At 39.0% G+C, this 16,112-nt stretch overlaps 1 protein-coding gene across 1 annotated transcript in view; it reads left to right on the top strand.

The window, feature by feature from the left end:
* Positions 1–16,112, top strand: part of LOC133446051 (E3 ubiquitin-protein ligase SH3RF3-like) — a 129,518-nt gene that overhangs the window by 84,981 nt on the left and 28,425 nt on the right. The window contains exons 2-5 of the mRNA XM_061723777.1: positions 1,121–1,396; positions 6,837–6,932; positions 14,301–14,603; positions 15,041–15,156. Coding sequence (XP_061579761.1) covers positions 1,121–1,396; positions 6,837–6,932; positions 14,301–14,603; positions 15,041–15,156 — 791 coding nt within the window. The remainder of the gene's footprint in view (positions 1–1,120; positions 1,397–6,836; positions 6,933–14,300; positions 14,604–15,040; positions 15,157–16,112) is intronic.

The following is a 16,112-nucleotide window of genomic DNA, read 5'->3' as shown; positions in this document are numbered from 1 at the left end:
GCATAGATAAAGAGGAGTTATATTTCCTCATTTTAACATGTATGTGAATAACTATACATTTTATACATTCTATATATATTTTTATTAAATATAATATCTTAAAATTCCATGATATAGTAGAGCAGAAAACTGTTTTATTTGCCTTTAAAGCCCAGCAGAAACTGCTTCCAAACTGCATTCAGGACCTGTTCCAGATAAAAGAAACCTGCTATGACCTGAGGGGGAAACTCATGTTTGAGTTGACGACAGCAAGAACAAATATTAAAAAGAAATGTACATCAGTTAAGGCAAAAGAAATTTGGAATAGTTGTAATAACAACCTAAAAATGTGTCGCTCTATCGTCAAGTTTAAGAAATTGTTTAAAGAAAATATTGTAAATAAATATAAAACACTATAATTATAAAGTATACTATCAAAAACATTCTAGGATGTGAAATGTCAATTTTATATTTTGTCTTACTTATTTATTTATTTTTTTTCTTCTTTATATATTGTTTGTTTTCACTGAGTAAAAGATAATGTCTCATATTTTTTTGCTGATCAAAAGAAAAAAGGGTAGGCACTATAAGCTACGGCTTCAGCCTACACCTTTTCGGCAAAAGAAATGTTGATTTTTTTTTTTCTCTTCCTTTTCATCTTGTTCTGTACAAGCCGAAATAAAGATTCATTCATTCATTCATTCATTCATTCATTCCTTCATTCATTCATTCATTCAACTATGTGAAACTGCAGTACTAAAATGGACAGTTTGCATGAACACCCTGAAATTGTGAGTCCCATAACAAATGTCCACAACAGCTCCAGCGTGGGAACTTGAAGCCTTTTATGAATTATGTTTTGCCCTGAAACTAGACTGGTGCATTTTTGATTGCAGTGCATATACAACTTCACAGTGCTCTATGTGGAAAATAAATAAATAAAAATCAGACCTAAATCTGTCTCTTGGCCACAACCAAGCAAAGAGATTTATCACTATGCAGCAATATGTAGCCTTCTCTATCTTAAGAAGCATTAAGACATATTTACTATGTTGTATCAATGTCCTTCTTAAAGCGCTTGTGAGTAAGTGTCAGCCCGAGACTACCTGGTGCTTCTGTGTTTTTTGTTTTTTCCAAACAGAATATCCCGGCACTGCCCTGTGGTAAAGCGCTCTACTCCTACGAGGGCAAGGAACCAGGTGACCTTCGGTTCTCCAAGGGTGACATCATCATCCTGCGGCGCAAGGTGGATGACAACTGGTACCACGGGGAGCTCAATGGTTGCCATGGTTTCTTGCCAGCAAGTTACATCCAGTTACTCCGTCCCCTAAGTCAAACTCCGCCCCAGGGTAAAGCTTTGTACGACTTTGAGGTCAAAGACAAAGACCAGGATAAAGACTGTCTGGCCTTCAGCAAGGTACCACATACACACACACACACACACACACACACACACACACACACACACACACCACTCTGAGGACACAGTTATGAGACCAGACATGGCATGAATGTCTAAAACTATTCACAGCTGGCGTGTATGACTCATTGGGGAGGTTTCATGAATTGATGTTCAACATTACAGATACAGCAGAGGAAGGAAACGCTTACCTGTTGTTGAGGCAGGCAGCTTTTTTGTTGCTCACTAATAATATATGAGCACATAGTCCAGATCAGTGTTGTGCTTGCAGACCAGAGCATCTTCAAACAGGGGTTTAAAAACAAACAAAAAAAACCCCACTCTGTTTGATGGATCTAAGAGCCAACAAATCCCATCTGTAAGCTCTTTACTATAGCAGCTGATAGACTAATTGAATGTTATTTTTATACATTGGTAATGTGAATGATGACGCATTAGACAGCCATGATTTATTTACAAGAACCAAGCCAAGGTATATTTTTAAACCATCCATTAACACGTCGATGAAACTTTAAACGGAAGAAAATAAACCAGTTTATTTTCCTCTTCCATTCCTGTCTAACCCAGTATTTTTAATGTGGATCTTTATTTCTTGTAGAGGATCAAAAGAGCTGCAGATCTTTACGTATTTATATCTCAGACGGGTTTTTTTCTTCTTGGACGTTAAACACATTTTCAAAATAGTTTTCAAAACCACAATCTTGTGCATAAAGTCTCAATTTAACACACCAGGTGTAACACAGGTTCATCATCGTCGTCATCGTCGTCGTCATCATTATCATCATCACTGCAGTTGTGAAATGTGCTTTTTGAAGAGAGAAAATGTTTTTGATGAAAAGAGCAAAAGAAGAAGGAAAAAAAGGATTAATTGACAACATTAATTGGTGGTTTGTCTGGGTGTTCTGGTTTTTAATTAAGCTCTAATTCCGTCTTCTTAAAGCCGTGATGTGCTCTCTAATGTCTCAAAGCTTGAAATCTGCATAATACAATAAGATAGATGACGTTCACGTCCGATATTTCGAAATAAACCCCTGTTTTTATGACTGAATTTGCATAGAAAAGGAAACAAAGGCGTAAAGAAGGACTGAGAGAAGACAGCCCTTGGGGGAAACAATATTGAGCTTTTCTAGTTTTAAAACTAAATTGTCATTTGTATTCTGTGTACTGTTTTGTTCCTCAAAGCTTATCATTTTGTTCCTGCTGCTACACGGGCTCATTTGTGCTGGACTGAACAACCAGCACTTCCTCTTTGTCTCGCTGCTCTAAAGGGTATCAGCAGAGACAGAAAGAGAGAGGTTATCACATTACTGTGTAGTGTACACTCTGTTGTAGGTGGCCTGAAGCAGAGTCAGAACCCCATGAGCCGATAATGAGACATCAATAGTTCAGATTATTTTGAATTTTTAGAGCCGAGATAATCAAAAGGTTCTTGCCGAAGATTACATTAAGTCATAAACTCAAAGACACACGGTGCGCTGTATGCATGTGGTCGTGCAAAGCCAGCAAGTGTGATATTGTTTTACTCAGTGTGAGGGGTAATTACTCAGTATGACTAATACACAGTCGTTTAGCAGCATTATCTCTGCCATCCTGTAATGGTCTAACTGAGACCTTCATGTGAGGAGAGCAGCAGCAGAGGGAAAAACACTTTCATCATGAAGTGTGTGGGTGGGTTTGGTGAACAACAAAGATAATAAATTCCCCATGGTCAGTTTCAATATTATATCATACACACATTAAGAGTTAAACAAATCATATAGGCATGATGATTCATACTGTACCTTGTTTATTGAAATGTTACACGCTGCTGATAGTGTGTATCAGCATTAATTTCAAATAGATTTGACTGCTGATGCATAAAAGTTTGGACATAAATGCTTGTTTTTATTTGGGTTGTTTAATTTGGATGCAAAGAGACAAGAAAAAAGGAAGAAAATGTAAATTAATATAACCTTAGCTTTACCGCTGGCATTTTTTTAAATGGTGTTTACCAAGCAAAACTCTATTTTTCTCTTTTTGTTTTCCCTTTTTAATCTGTTTGTATAGCACCAATTCACAGCAAACATCACTGCAGGGCAGTTTAGCGAGGAAGTTAACAAACTCAATTCAAGTCTAGTTAAATACACTCCAGGTCAATCCAGTTCCCTTTAATCCACATCATTATAAGTCTGCTCAGTTCAGTGTGATGCTATTTATGAAATGTCAGTTCATGAAAAATTCTTATTGAATTTTCACTATTTTGTCCCCCATTCTGAGCATTCACGGGACAAATTAAGAGTAAGAAAAACCTTTTAACATGAAAAAGACCTCGGGCGCAACTTAAACAAGGGAAGGTGAACACCTGTCTCTACTAGTTTGGTGTTGAGAAGACGGGACGGAGCTGAAGACAAATCCACAAGAGATGGTTGGAGATCCAAAAACCATTCTCCTGAGGAGCCACAATAATGGGTCGTGTATGTTGAGCTGATGGTCAAATGTGGCTTTTGTTATCTTTGGCTATTTCAGCATGGAAAACTGTGTGGATTGTTTTACCTTCATAAGAACTCATTTGACCAAAGTAAAACAACACACCAAAACCGACTGAGCTATAGATAAAGCCACAGAATAAAAAACTCAAGTTACACTCAAACAAACTGTAGGCCTTGCTCTGTGTTACCATGGAAACCATGAATGCAGAATAGGTTGCCTTTCTATTTTGTCCTGACATATTTATTCTTAATGGATGATATTGAATATAACTGAACATAAAATTAACATATCAGAACTCGATCAATCAAATTAATTTTGTATAAATTTGGTTGTGGATTGAAATGATTATCACTTTCTCAGACAGTGTATGAGCAGCATGTACTGCTGAAGTACCAAGTTAAATGCTTTCTGTGCAGATATCAAAACTGCATCAACTGCGTTTCTTTCACACTATAAAGATCACGTAGCTCACATTTGTAGAAGCAGCCTTTTCTGCAGACCTTCCTGCCGTTTCAGCTTCAGCAGCACGCTCTCTCTCTCTCTTTTTACAGTATGTATTGTAACACCAGTAAAGTGTGACACAAATGGGCTCAGAAAACTTTATTGGAATTCCGAAAGTCTGATTTTATTAACAAACTGTAAGAGAACAGCACATAAAACAACACAGAGGGGTATCATCAGATACTACACCCATCTCACTCATGGTGCACCAACAACCAGAGCATCACCTGCGGAAACTATTGTAACTGGGAGACCAAACAACATTTTTTTTCATTTTTAATGGCCAAAAACCATGCATATAAAACCACAGTTAGTGGGAATATATACATCCAAGGGAATATAGCATCCCATAAGTCCCTGTGCCATCTCACCTGGCGGTGCCCTGACATGGACAGCCTCCACTACAGTATTTCATCTTAATCAGTTTTTTACATTCAAACAACCTCCTCCTCCTTTTGAATGAAGTGTTAGGACGCTTTTTTTGTTGTTGCTTTTGGTGAGTTTTGTTTTTGTCTCCAAAGATTCATCAAATATGTGAACCTTGCACTGAGCTTGAATTCAAAAGCCAGGATTAACAAATATTAGCATCAAGGTCCTAGCACTTGTTCTCTCTGACCCAGCAATAGTTCGGTAAATCCAGTTAACACACAAAGAGAAAAGAACACATTTATGTTGAACTTTCCTTTGTTGTACAGTACACACTTCCAATATGAGAGAGGGAAAAAAAAGGTATTTTTTTTAATAATTTAATTTATTCTCTAAAAATTCTACTTCTAATTGTTTTGGGTTTTTTTTTTTGTTGGGTTCTTTTAACCATTTAATGCTTGACATGAAATATATATCGAAATGAAAAACAGACCAATTTTGTCCTGACAGTTTTCCAATGCTACCAGGCAATTTAGTTTTATCTATTTTTATTTCATAAAACTTTTTATTGTTTTGATAACAGGGATGGTGCAGAGGTCTCAGAAATGCCTGATGTATCAAATATGACCCGCAAAGTATTTAGGGGTTAATGAATCAACGGCCTTGCCATAATTAGTTGGTGATAATTATTATCCTTGTGAAAGACATGTAATCTTTTTTTTTTTTAAACCACCTCTTTACAACAACAGTGTGCAGCACCAGCAGATCTTAGTTCAAAGGGTGTGTTTCATTAAGGAACAACTTAGACTTCACAACTCAACAACGACCGAAGGTTTTCTTTAGTGACATTGGTGTGACTGAAGGTCATATGGATATTCAGTAAAGTGACATTATTTCTAACTTCAGCTGGGTGTACATCAGAATCAGAATCAGCTTTATTGGCCAGGTTCGAACATTGTCCAACAAGGAATTTGACTCCGGTAATTTCGCTCTTTGGTATTAAAAATAAACAATAAACAATAAACAAATGTGGTATTTCTATGTACAGTATAAACATTTTAAAGGTGCAGCAGTTTGAGGTAGTGAGAACGACAGTTCTGAATAAAAATAAGAATAAGTATAACCTGTTTACAATTTTAACAGACAAAATTATACAAAAAATACAAGAAAAAATTATACAAAAGAAATACAAAAGTGAGAGGTGCAGCAGAGTGAGGCAGACATGATTATTAAAGAGGGTTCTAGATGATTTTTTTTTTTTTTTTTTTTTTTTTTTTTTTTTTTTTTTGCACGTGTTTGGTTACTCTGAGACTGTTATTTGTGAGAGTTCATCAGAGCAACCGCTTGCGGGAAGAAACTGTCCCTATGTCTGGAGGTTCATGGAGGTACATGATAAGAGACTCAACATTTGTAAAAGTCTTCTCGACAGCACTTGAAATATACTGTATAGTGGTTTATCCTCTAGATTAGCACGAGCAAAAAGACAGAACCGATCTTCATTGGTGCCTTAGCAAAGGAAGTTTCTGGAGGTTACATTGAGAACCTCAAAGTGAAAAGCTGGTGAAAGATCAACATTTTAAAGTGAATCGAATGACATCATCTGAAATAGATGGCTCCTCTCAGTTGGTGCTGCTGAGTGTGTCCGCTGTCACATGTTAACTGAACACATGACACATTGATGTCACAGAGGAGATTACCAGCGAGTTTGGGGTCGTCGCATCGTTAATATTGCAACAATGGCAACTGATGCTCTGCCTTAACTGTAATCCAAGGGACATGAGACAAATTACATCACCCCACATTCAATGGTCCTCATAGGCAACAAGGCAATTAATTTGACCATCAGCATAACACCCACCAAGTAGATGGAACAGTATACACCAGCAAGACAAAGGTGCCTTAAACCTTCATTTGCAGAGCTTTGACGAGGTTTTGATCAATACTGTCAAATATTAAAGTCAGCTTGGAAAAGTTATGTCCCTACTCTGTCAGTTAAACACGGCGGGAACTTATCTACTGTTATGACAATCTTAATGTACCTGCAGTCAAAGCGTGTCTCTCTGCATGTCTGTGTGGTTTCACTCATTTCCTCTCCCTCAAGGATGAAGTGCTGACAGTAATCAGGCGTGTGGATGAAAACTGGGCGGAGGGCATGCTGGGAGACAAGATTGGCATCTTTCCTATTCTCTACGTCGAGGTAAACTGACACACAAGCGCCGTGAAATCACCAGGACTTTGCAGCAGCACACCTTAATGCACATTTATCATCATTTATCTTCCTACACCTCCTTACGAGGAAGCATATATTCTGTCTTCTTTGATGAAGCTTTCTCAGAGCATTCATCTCATTCATTGATAAGGGTGACAGATGCATTAGATATTAGTTCTTTATGCTCTTAAAAATTTGAATAAGTCAGCTTCCACTTCTGGGAATGACTTTGGGGTGCTCAAGAGAACGATGTTCTTAGCTCAAATATATTGAGCTAAATTTTATTGTGATCTGTTTTGCATGCAAGCAAAACTGCAGTCTCAGCAGTTATGCAGAGCTTTGTTCTCGATACAGGACAGCTTTAGTCTGTTTGTCTATTTGTAATCTCTGTTGTCCCCAGATTTGCAAACAGTCCTAGAAAATGTCTCATATTGGTGATGGTTCCAAAATAGGAACTTTAAAATGTTGCTCAGGTGGTAGGTTTATTGTGTTCATACTATAAATGTGCAAAAATGTCCTGATGCCCCTTGTGACTCTTACTTGTCTAGATGTGAGATTGTGGCATCTGAAATTGAACATTTATCTAGATGATCACGCAGGAAAACTCGATTTTCTCCAGAAATGTAAATGACATTAGGAATGACACTTTGCTTTTATGGCGCTTCTCTTAAGGGATGCCCTTTCAGCAGATGAATAAATCCCTCAACACCCCAAAGATTTTACCTTCTTTCATCAAGCCATGCCTGTCAAGAGTGAAATATAGTTTACTTTAATCCCTTTGCAACTGAAGAAGTGTGATGCAGACTTTAAGCAGGATCACATTTAAGGCTTTTAAGCTCTTCTAAAAAGCCAGTGGTGGAAAATGTGTTTTCTTCTTTTTTTCCTTTCAATCAACATCAGCGTGTGAATGGAGTTATTCTTGAATGGCCCTGCCAGAAATGAGTAATGAAACCCTCAAAACTGACAGAATTTTCAGTCTAAGAGGGAAAGATTTTAGTATTTAGTCGTTTGTGATTCTCTGTGTCATCTCCCCGAGCCCCACGTACTTTGCGAATTAATGATCTGCAACTTGGAGAAAGTTATTAAAGTGGTGATTAGATGTGGAGACTGAGGCTGGGTTTGTCTTTGTTTTCCTCCTCACAGAGAGCAGCACTTCCAAAAGTGACATCAGAAGCGCTGGCGTGAGATGTTCTTTGGATTCTTTTCAGCCGGTTGTGCACCTCCCAGTATTTGTAGCCACAGCTCTGCTGTTTCATTACGTCTTATCTGTCAGCTCACAGAGGAAGGTGAAATCAGCCGTCAGGTCCATCTAGTCTGTGACACCAGCAAAGTTCTTGCCGAGCAATTGATGCGTTGATGATGTTTCAGAGAGACGTGGTCCCGGACTAAACTTAAAGGGGACCTATTATGAAAAACATGTTTCCTTTGCTTTAACATATATAAAGTGGTCTCCCCTCAGCCTGCCAACTCAGAGAAGGAGGAAATCAACCAAATTCTGCAGTGTCTGTACAGCCGCCCGGATGAGCCGTCCAGTGTGATGTGGATCTACGAGCTATTCTGCTCCCGTCGTTACGTAACGACGGGCGCGATTTACATCGGTTGGCCTCCGATGCGTGAAACCACGCCCACAACTAACTCCACCAGCCGGAGCTTCCGCCATTTTTTCGTAGCGGTGTATCGCGTCATTCAGGCAGCCAATCAGCACAGTGCCTCATTATCATAGCCCCGCCCACTCAGAATCCTGCATAGATAATGAGGTTAGAGAATGGGAAGATAAAGATATGGCTCAGAGGCTGAATTTCTAATTTATTTAGCAAAAACAATCAAAAGCTTGTTTTTAAGACATTCAAGGCCTGTTTAAAATAGGTATTAGATGCCATAATAGGTCCCCTTTAACCCACATTTCTCAAAGTCGTCACCACATTTACAGTTTGACGTAGGTCTGATGAATGCGTATTAGCGAGATTAGTGAGGCACTTTTATCTTAAAGACCCTTGAAGGTAGACGCCCTACAAAATGACAAACCTCAAGCCAACGGGCTTAAGTTCCACACTGCGCTTATTCAGGTTGATTGTTGCAAAGATAGGTGAGCAACATCTGTCACGACATCATATGTTCAAAGGCAGATACTCGGTTATAAAAACAAAGTGCCTGCCTAGATCCATGCAGAAGCATATCAAATCCCAATTGTGGTTTCATTTTCTCACTCTGGGTTTGCAGACTACTCCAACTTAGACTCTGATCCTTGCAATCATGTCTCTGACATTAGCCGGATGACCAAACTCGTCTCTCTTTGACTTGATTATGCCATATAGTGAGCAAGATGGACACACAAGGGCCCCTATGAGACAGAGATGCATCAATAATTTAGACCTCTCTGTCACTCTGACACAGCTGGGGTACTGTGTGTGTGTGTGTGTGTGTGTGTGTGTGTATGTGTGTGTGTTCATAGTGAGTAATTAATGAGGGGGCCCAGCAGGAGCCTGATCTGTATCTGAGCACACTTGTGTGTTTTAAAGGATATTCACTACAGTGTGTGTCACATTAATATTTGTCAGTCTTGGCAAAATAACATGGAAAGTTTGTGAGGTGAATGGCTGCTAATAATGATCTGGCAAGAAAAACCTGGCAAAACTTCTGGACTTCGCTCATGAAAAATGAATCAAAAGGGAATGGGAGGTTCAAAATTGAGTTATCTTTTTAGATTATAAGCTTTTTTCATGTTTGAACACCTCAGTCACATGCGAAGCTGTTTGATGCGGCACATATTTTAAATGAAAGATTCAGCAGCTTCCTGCGATGTTTTGTGTAGCATCTCTGCATCGGTAGTCAAGCGGAGACGAGGCTGAGGTCGGACTGAAATCAAATGCTTTTGTTTTTGCCTCGTTATAGCTGAATGTTTTAACTGGGAGACGCTTTTGGAAACATAAGAAGCCTAACAAAGCTGGAGACCTGCTTACGGTCCAGCTTCACCTTACATATCAATACAATGCAGGTGTTTTAACTACTGTCAACATAATAATCAGTCGTCCCTTGTTCTTGTGACAATATAAACTGAGGTGAATGAAAGTAAACTATGAAGTACCCTTAAAACCTATTTTTCAGAAGTTCGTAGCAACTGTCTCTAGTATCCTGTATGTAAAAGCAGGACAAAGTACTAAGATTGGAGAACAATAACGAATCAAGTAATTACATAAGAATAGGTGTACTTGAGTTGAGATGGGTTCTACTTATCTTTGGTTGATGTAAAGTTATGATTTTGTGTGAGTTCACATGAACCTGAAGTGAATATTCTGAGCCATGGGTGTAATGAGTGGGTTGGATTGTGTTGTGTAAGTGTAGCAGCATTTTTGAAGATGTTAGGATAGTGTAGGTGGGTTTGAGTTCAGTGTTTGGGACTTGTAGTTTAAGGAATAATTGTTTTGAGTTTTATCAGCCTGGGTTGAGATAATGGTTCAGCCTCGAAATAGGATATAGTTTGCTCAACACATGCAGTAACTGATGGCCTTGAACAAGAGCTGTCACAAGGGCTTCCTCTTGTCTTCCGCAGTGGTATTGTGTGCATTAGGAGTCGTTGAGAAACTGGCAGAGCAGTGATTGGGAGGATTCTGCGCGTGTGTGAGTGTGTAACATGCAACTACCACATGTATTCACTGATCCAAGCTGGGATGCACGGTTACTTAGTAAGATCATGAGCTGCCTCAGTGACCTTCTGAATGTGTGTGTTTTGTCCTCCATTCCGTCCCAAGAGATTTGTAACAACGTTATATCACCAACATAAATCCATCATGCTTATTAGCATATGATTTGGATTTGATTAGCATATCTATTAATATGGAAATGCTTCACTGCATTTCCACCGAAGCCAGACGAGACAGACCTATACCCTGCCTCTCACTCAAGAACACGTACACACACACACACACACACACACACACACACACACACACACACACACACACACACACACACACACACACACACACACACACAAAGACGGAGAGGGAAGAAATAAATGCTTGACTTTGTCTCCAGGGATCTACGGTTTTGCTAAGCAGACATGATTGCAATGTAAAATCGTCTGAGTAAAGAAGCTGCTGACATCAGTTAGTGTATTCATTTGTGCGTATGAAATGTTGACTGTGTGAGTGTGTCTGTGTGGAAATTAATAAGAGTAAATGTAAAGTATCACATGGAGCACAGCAAATGCAAAAAATGTGGAGATATTAAACGTATGCATACACTTTTACTGTGTTAAAGATGCAATAGTCGTGGTGAAAGTGGTAAATATCTATAGATTTGTATTAATGCAACACCTTGCAGGGTTTCCATCTGGGGAGGTGGAAGGAGGTGAGATGCAAGTAGGAGAGCAGTGTGAGCAACACTGAAGATGAGTTCATGAACACCAGGTGGCATGTCATGATCACCCAGTTGAATAATTTGATTGGACTGGAGCGTACATTCAAGGACACCTTAGTTTTGTCTTTGAAGTAATCACGGTTTGGTTTGGATAGGGTGCTTATAGGAGCAGTGGATCATTTTGTGTCATATACCATTACGAGAGTCCAAAAATGTACAGTTTTGAGTTAATTTATTTTAGGTACAAAAGTAATTCAATTCATGTTATGAATTAATTTTAGCTTCACCACACCTGACAGTCAAAAACAATATACCTCTTTAGGTGCCCGCTCTTAAATAGAATATTATGGTGTCACATCGTCATCCTGACAACTTACTGAAATGGCTCCAAGATAACAATAAAATTGCTTCACTGCCTGTGTAAGTCTAAATTGTTCAAAAGCTCAATTGCTGTCAAAAATACAGTAAACTTTGCTTTTGCAGCTAAAGAGCAAAAAAACACAAATATTTTGACGTTTCAATTTGATGGTTAAAGGAAATATGCATGAAAAATCCTCACATTTCTGCCTGTCAGCTGTTGTGTGATTATTCAGTACAGTCAATTACCAGTGACTGAAGAAATTCAGTCTGTATGAAGAAATGTCTTGTTGCAAGAGCTCAGAAAAGTCCCACCGCACAATCCTCTGGGTTTGAACCTCGTTGTAACCTAATGGTGTTAATGAATGCACCACCACACGGCCACACATGATGAAATGTGCTAATTAGTTTTTTTGTTTTTTTTTTTATTTTTGAAAGAAACTCAAGTTGAGAAGCTGGACACCCCGATCATTATCCCCCTTACGTCTCTGTTTTTATTCTTCTTTTGCATTTGCAAACTGATGCATGTTCTCTCCTGCAAAATGTATCAAAACTTAATTAACAACCATCAATAAATCACATTTCTCATTAAAGCCAGCTGAAACATAGTAATTATGAAAGCTGTGCCACTTTCTTGGCGGTTTTTCTTTCTCAGCAGTTTCTAGGAAGAAAATAAACATTCACCCCTCCTAACTGTCAAACAGAGGAATCTCTATCTGCGTGGATGTCATTTGCTCATCTCGACAGTCGTTCATCTGATCTGCTTCATACGGCGGCCTGAGTAAATGTAGCGCCAAGCCTGAGGAATTACGATGGGGGATCTCATTTTAGAGGTCTTCTCCGGTTCTGAGATGAGGGTAGGGTTAAAGTGGAACCTAATTACCCTCTGTTGCTAGGAAACATCCGAACCTGGATACTGTTTCGGCTCTTATTGATTTGTGACCTCATAGGAGATGTCATTATTCAGCTTTTTAAATATTATCTACCGAAAGAGTTATCTATTTTAGAAAACACTTGGTGGGTAATACTAAAACTTAAGTAGAAGATTCCCGTCACGCAGTTCTGATGTGCAAATTAAATAATTGAGAGTAAAACACGCCAAAACTTAAAGCTTCATGCATTTTGTTCCTCAATAGAAAAGGTCAGTGGTGGATTTTGAAGTCATCCACCCATTACTTGTGTGTTGTAAACTTATACATCTTCATGTTTTGCTCAATTTTAGATTTAAGCATCTGTATCAGATCTCAAGATACCATTTGTTGACTAAGCCCTCCATAAATTATGAAGCACTGCACTCAGAACAAATAAGTGAGCATTAACTGTATTTGACATTTTATTTTATCTTTTTCATGAGACTGACGTGTCATGTTTTTTTGACTGTTTGTTATAGCCTTTGTTTTTTACCCAGTCAATGGTGTTTCATACCATTAATGTAATTAAGGCTTTATCTTAATGTTAGCGAGATAAAGACATCAATCCAAAGCTTGCCATTTTTCTCTTCTTATGTTTTCAGTCATCTGTATTTGAGCATATAAACCATTATTGTGTCCAGGCAAAAAAATGTTTTGCAAATAAACATGGCAACAAAGGAAAAGAAAACAAATGCTCATGTGCTCATCCTATCAGCAATCTAATGATAATGCTCAAACGGACACATGACTTATTTCAATAACGATCTTAGAAGTATACCGGGAATAGTGTGAATTAGTATCGACTTGTTTTTAAAGTTGGAAGAACACAGGTGCCAGGTGCTGTTTGCATAAGTTCTCTATAAATAATCATGCCGGTAACCCTAAAGATCACTTATTGAGGGGTTTGAAATGTTTGAACTGAGCTGTTCAATTAAAAAAGACTTTATATGAGCTTGTTTCATGAATTAAACTCCTATTTTCATATGAGTGTTATAAGACTTGAGCATTCATTAATTACATTCCAGTCTGTCATTGTTTTTAATTTTTCAGGACCATGGAAAGCACATAAAAGCTAGGTGAAAGGTCATTAAAACATAACATGTTGTGATCTTAAAGAATAGATAAGGAAAATGTTGAATTTATCTGCTAATTACTATAGCAATCCTTAAAGTTTGCAAAAAGTTTAAAAACAAAAACATGTGAATAGTAATCCCAGGGACTGAAACGTCTCCTTAAGTGCGTGCAGAGGCTCCTGGCTACTTGAGAATAATATCTACCATGCCACACTTCCTGTTAGTAACCTGAGGACTAGGCACAGTGTATGTAAGAATATAGATGCTTCATCCTTGCTGTGGCATTCACAACAATCATACACAAAAATATTATTATTTTGGCAGGAAATAAAAACACAATAGCCAGTAGTACCATAAACGTTAGTGAATCACAGTATTCATTTCAGTAATCTCAATTTCTGCCCCATGAAACAATAGGTTGTGAATCCTGACGAGTGAGGTGAATGCCAACCTTTGTGCGTTTGATACATTGAGAGTGTCGCACAGAGAGCTTCACAGGGTTTTGTGATGATTGTTAGTTTGAACATATAATAATGGGAACAAAGCAGAAACGGCCATAACAATAAGCCTGCGTGGGTTGTGAATTGTGCATGAAACGCTTAGGTTAGATATTTAACACTTGAACCTCTCCTCTCCTCTTGTGTTCTCCCTCTCAGTTAAATGAAACAGCGAAGCAGTTGATGGAGATCGACAAGCCGACTAATGCACCAGGTCCGAGCTCTGAGCCAACCCCGCCGGACCCCTGTGCTCCTGGGTCCTCCCCCAGCATTTCCCCACCTAATGGAAATGGCTCCAGCCATCGGAGAGGCGAAGGAAAGAAAAATGCCAAGAAACGGCATTCATTTTCTGCACTGTCCGTCACCCAGAGGGCCGCCCAACTCAACAACCGGCACAGCATGGAGATCTCCCATCCAGTGCTCATCAGCTCCTCGGACCCCAGAGCTGCTGCACGCATCCACGTGTGTGCAAACACCGTGCTGCACAAATACAATAGTATTACATGTGGCTTTAGTTATTATTATATACATTATATTATTTTGATCCTATGCAAGAGATCTTTAAATATTCTACAGATTCTGGTTTGTTCAGCAGTATTTATTTCATGTAGACTGAGATACAGTTCCTCCACAGTCTGTAATGTATTCCCCAGCCACATAGTCTGCCAGTTTCATGCAAATAAAATCATTCCTCTTTTTGACAGCTTTCAACTGGAGACACGTTACTTTTACAGTCATTGCCTCTGGTTGTGTTTGTACCTTGTTCATTTTGTCTTTGCCGTCTCGGTATAACCTCCAGGTTGCCGAAAATAGTGCAGGCGCATGTTTCAAATGATGGTTTAGTTTAAGTTTGTGCCACTCCGTTTCTGTGAGAGTCGCATCGTTGTGTTTGTCTCCAGGATGCATCTTCACCAGGCCCCTCGCCCTCGTCAGCAGGGGTCCCGCTGCCCCCCAAGGTAGCATCTCTAACCTCTGAGCTGCTGGCTCACGCCAAGGTGCAGCTGCCACTCAATATGTGAGTACCTCCCAGTGCTGTCAGCTCATCCAGCTGTAACTTATTTTTCTTGTTAAGATTCCTTTTCCACACGCCTTTTTCCGCTTATCAGCTCAATGAATATGTGCCTTAAATCCAATCAAGATTTCAGAAACCACTTCTTGACAGCTTTGCAAATATTATCTCTGTTCAGCCAAATGATATTGGCCATGTTCCACCAGCTCTGCAACCACATGTACTCTTCCAACGGTTAGGACAACACCCTCCCCTCAGAGAGGAAAAATACACATACACCAGTCTCTCAGCTGTGCGAGGCTTGAGTTTCGTAACAAGTCTTAAGACTCCAGGAAATCAGGCTACAATCTTTTTATGTGCTTCTCAGATGCAAGAAAAAAAAATGATAAAATGCACACAGATGTCTGAAATGTAGTACAATGTTGTAAAAATACATGTTTTACAAAGACTACACTTGGAGGCTGGGCTTTTTAGGCCATTAACTTTGAATTGGTTGACTGAATTAGGAGCAAAAACAACATCTTGCACTCACAAAAACGTAATGGCATTCTTATGGAAATCCAAGGATGTGATTCGCATTGGGGTGACTGGTAATGTGCCAAAACTGAGTGAAACTATTTTGCCACATGTGAGAAAGATAAGCATCTCTTCGAAAAATGCATTTGAGCTCCTGAACTTACTGCTTTGTGGTGTGCTGATTTAATTTTGTGGTTTATGTAGGCAAAGGTACTCTCAAGTTTTAGATGTGTGTTTATTCGCTATTATCTGCTGCCCTTTTGAAAGGATGGGAGTCAGATACAGGAGCATTGTCAGCTTTAATAATGTCACCCTCCAAGTGGGTTTGTAGGTAAACACACACACACACGCACACACCAGTCCAGAATGGTTTTGTCCCACTGATGAGGTCCGACGTTTTCATCTTGACCTGGCAACTTTTCCTGTTGCCATGGGGAGATGGGAAG

Source organism: Cololabis saira, chromosome 6 (genome assembly GCF_033807715.1).
Source record: "Cololabis saira isolate AMF1-May2022 chromosome 6, fColSai1.1, whole genome shotgun sequence".
Taxonomy (NCBI): Eukaryota; Metazoa; Chordata; class Actinopteri; order Beloniformes; family Belonidae; genus Cololabis; species Cololabis saira.
The sequence above is the reverse complement of the archived record's forward strand: the minus strand, read 5'-3'. Positions and strand labels throughout refer to the sequence as shown.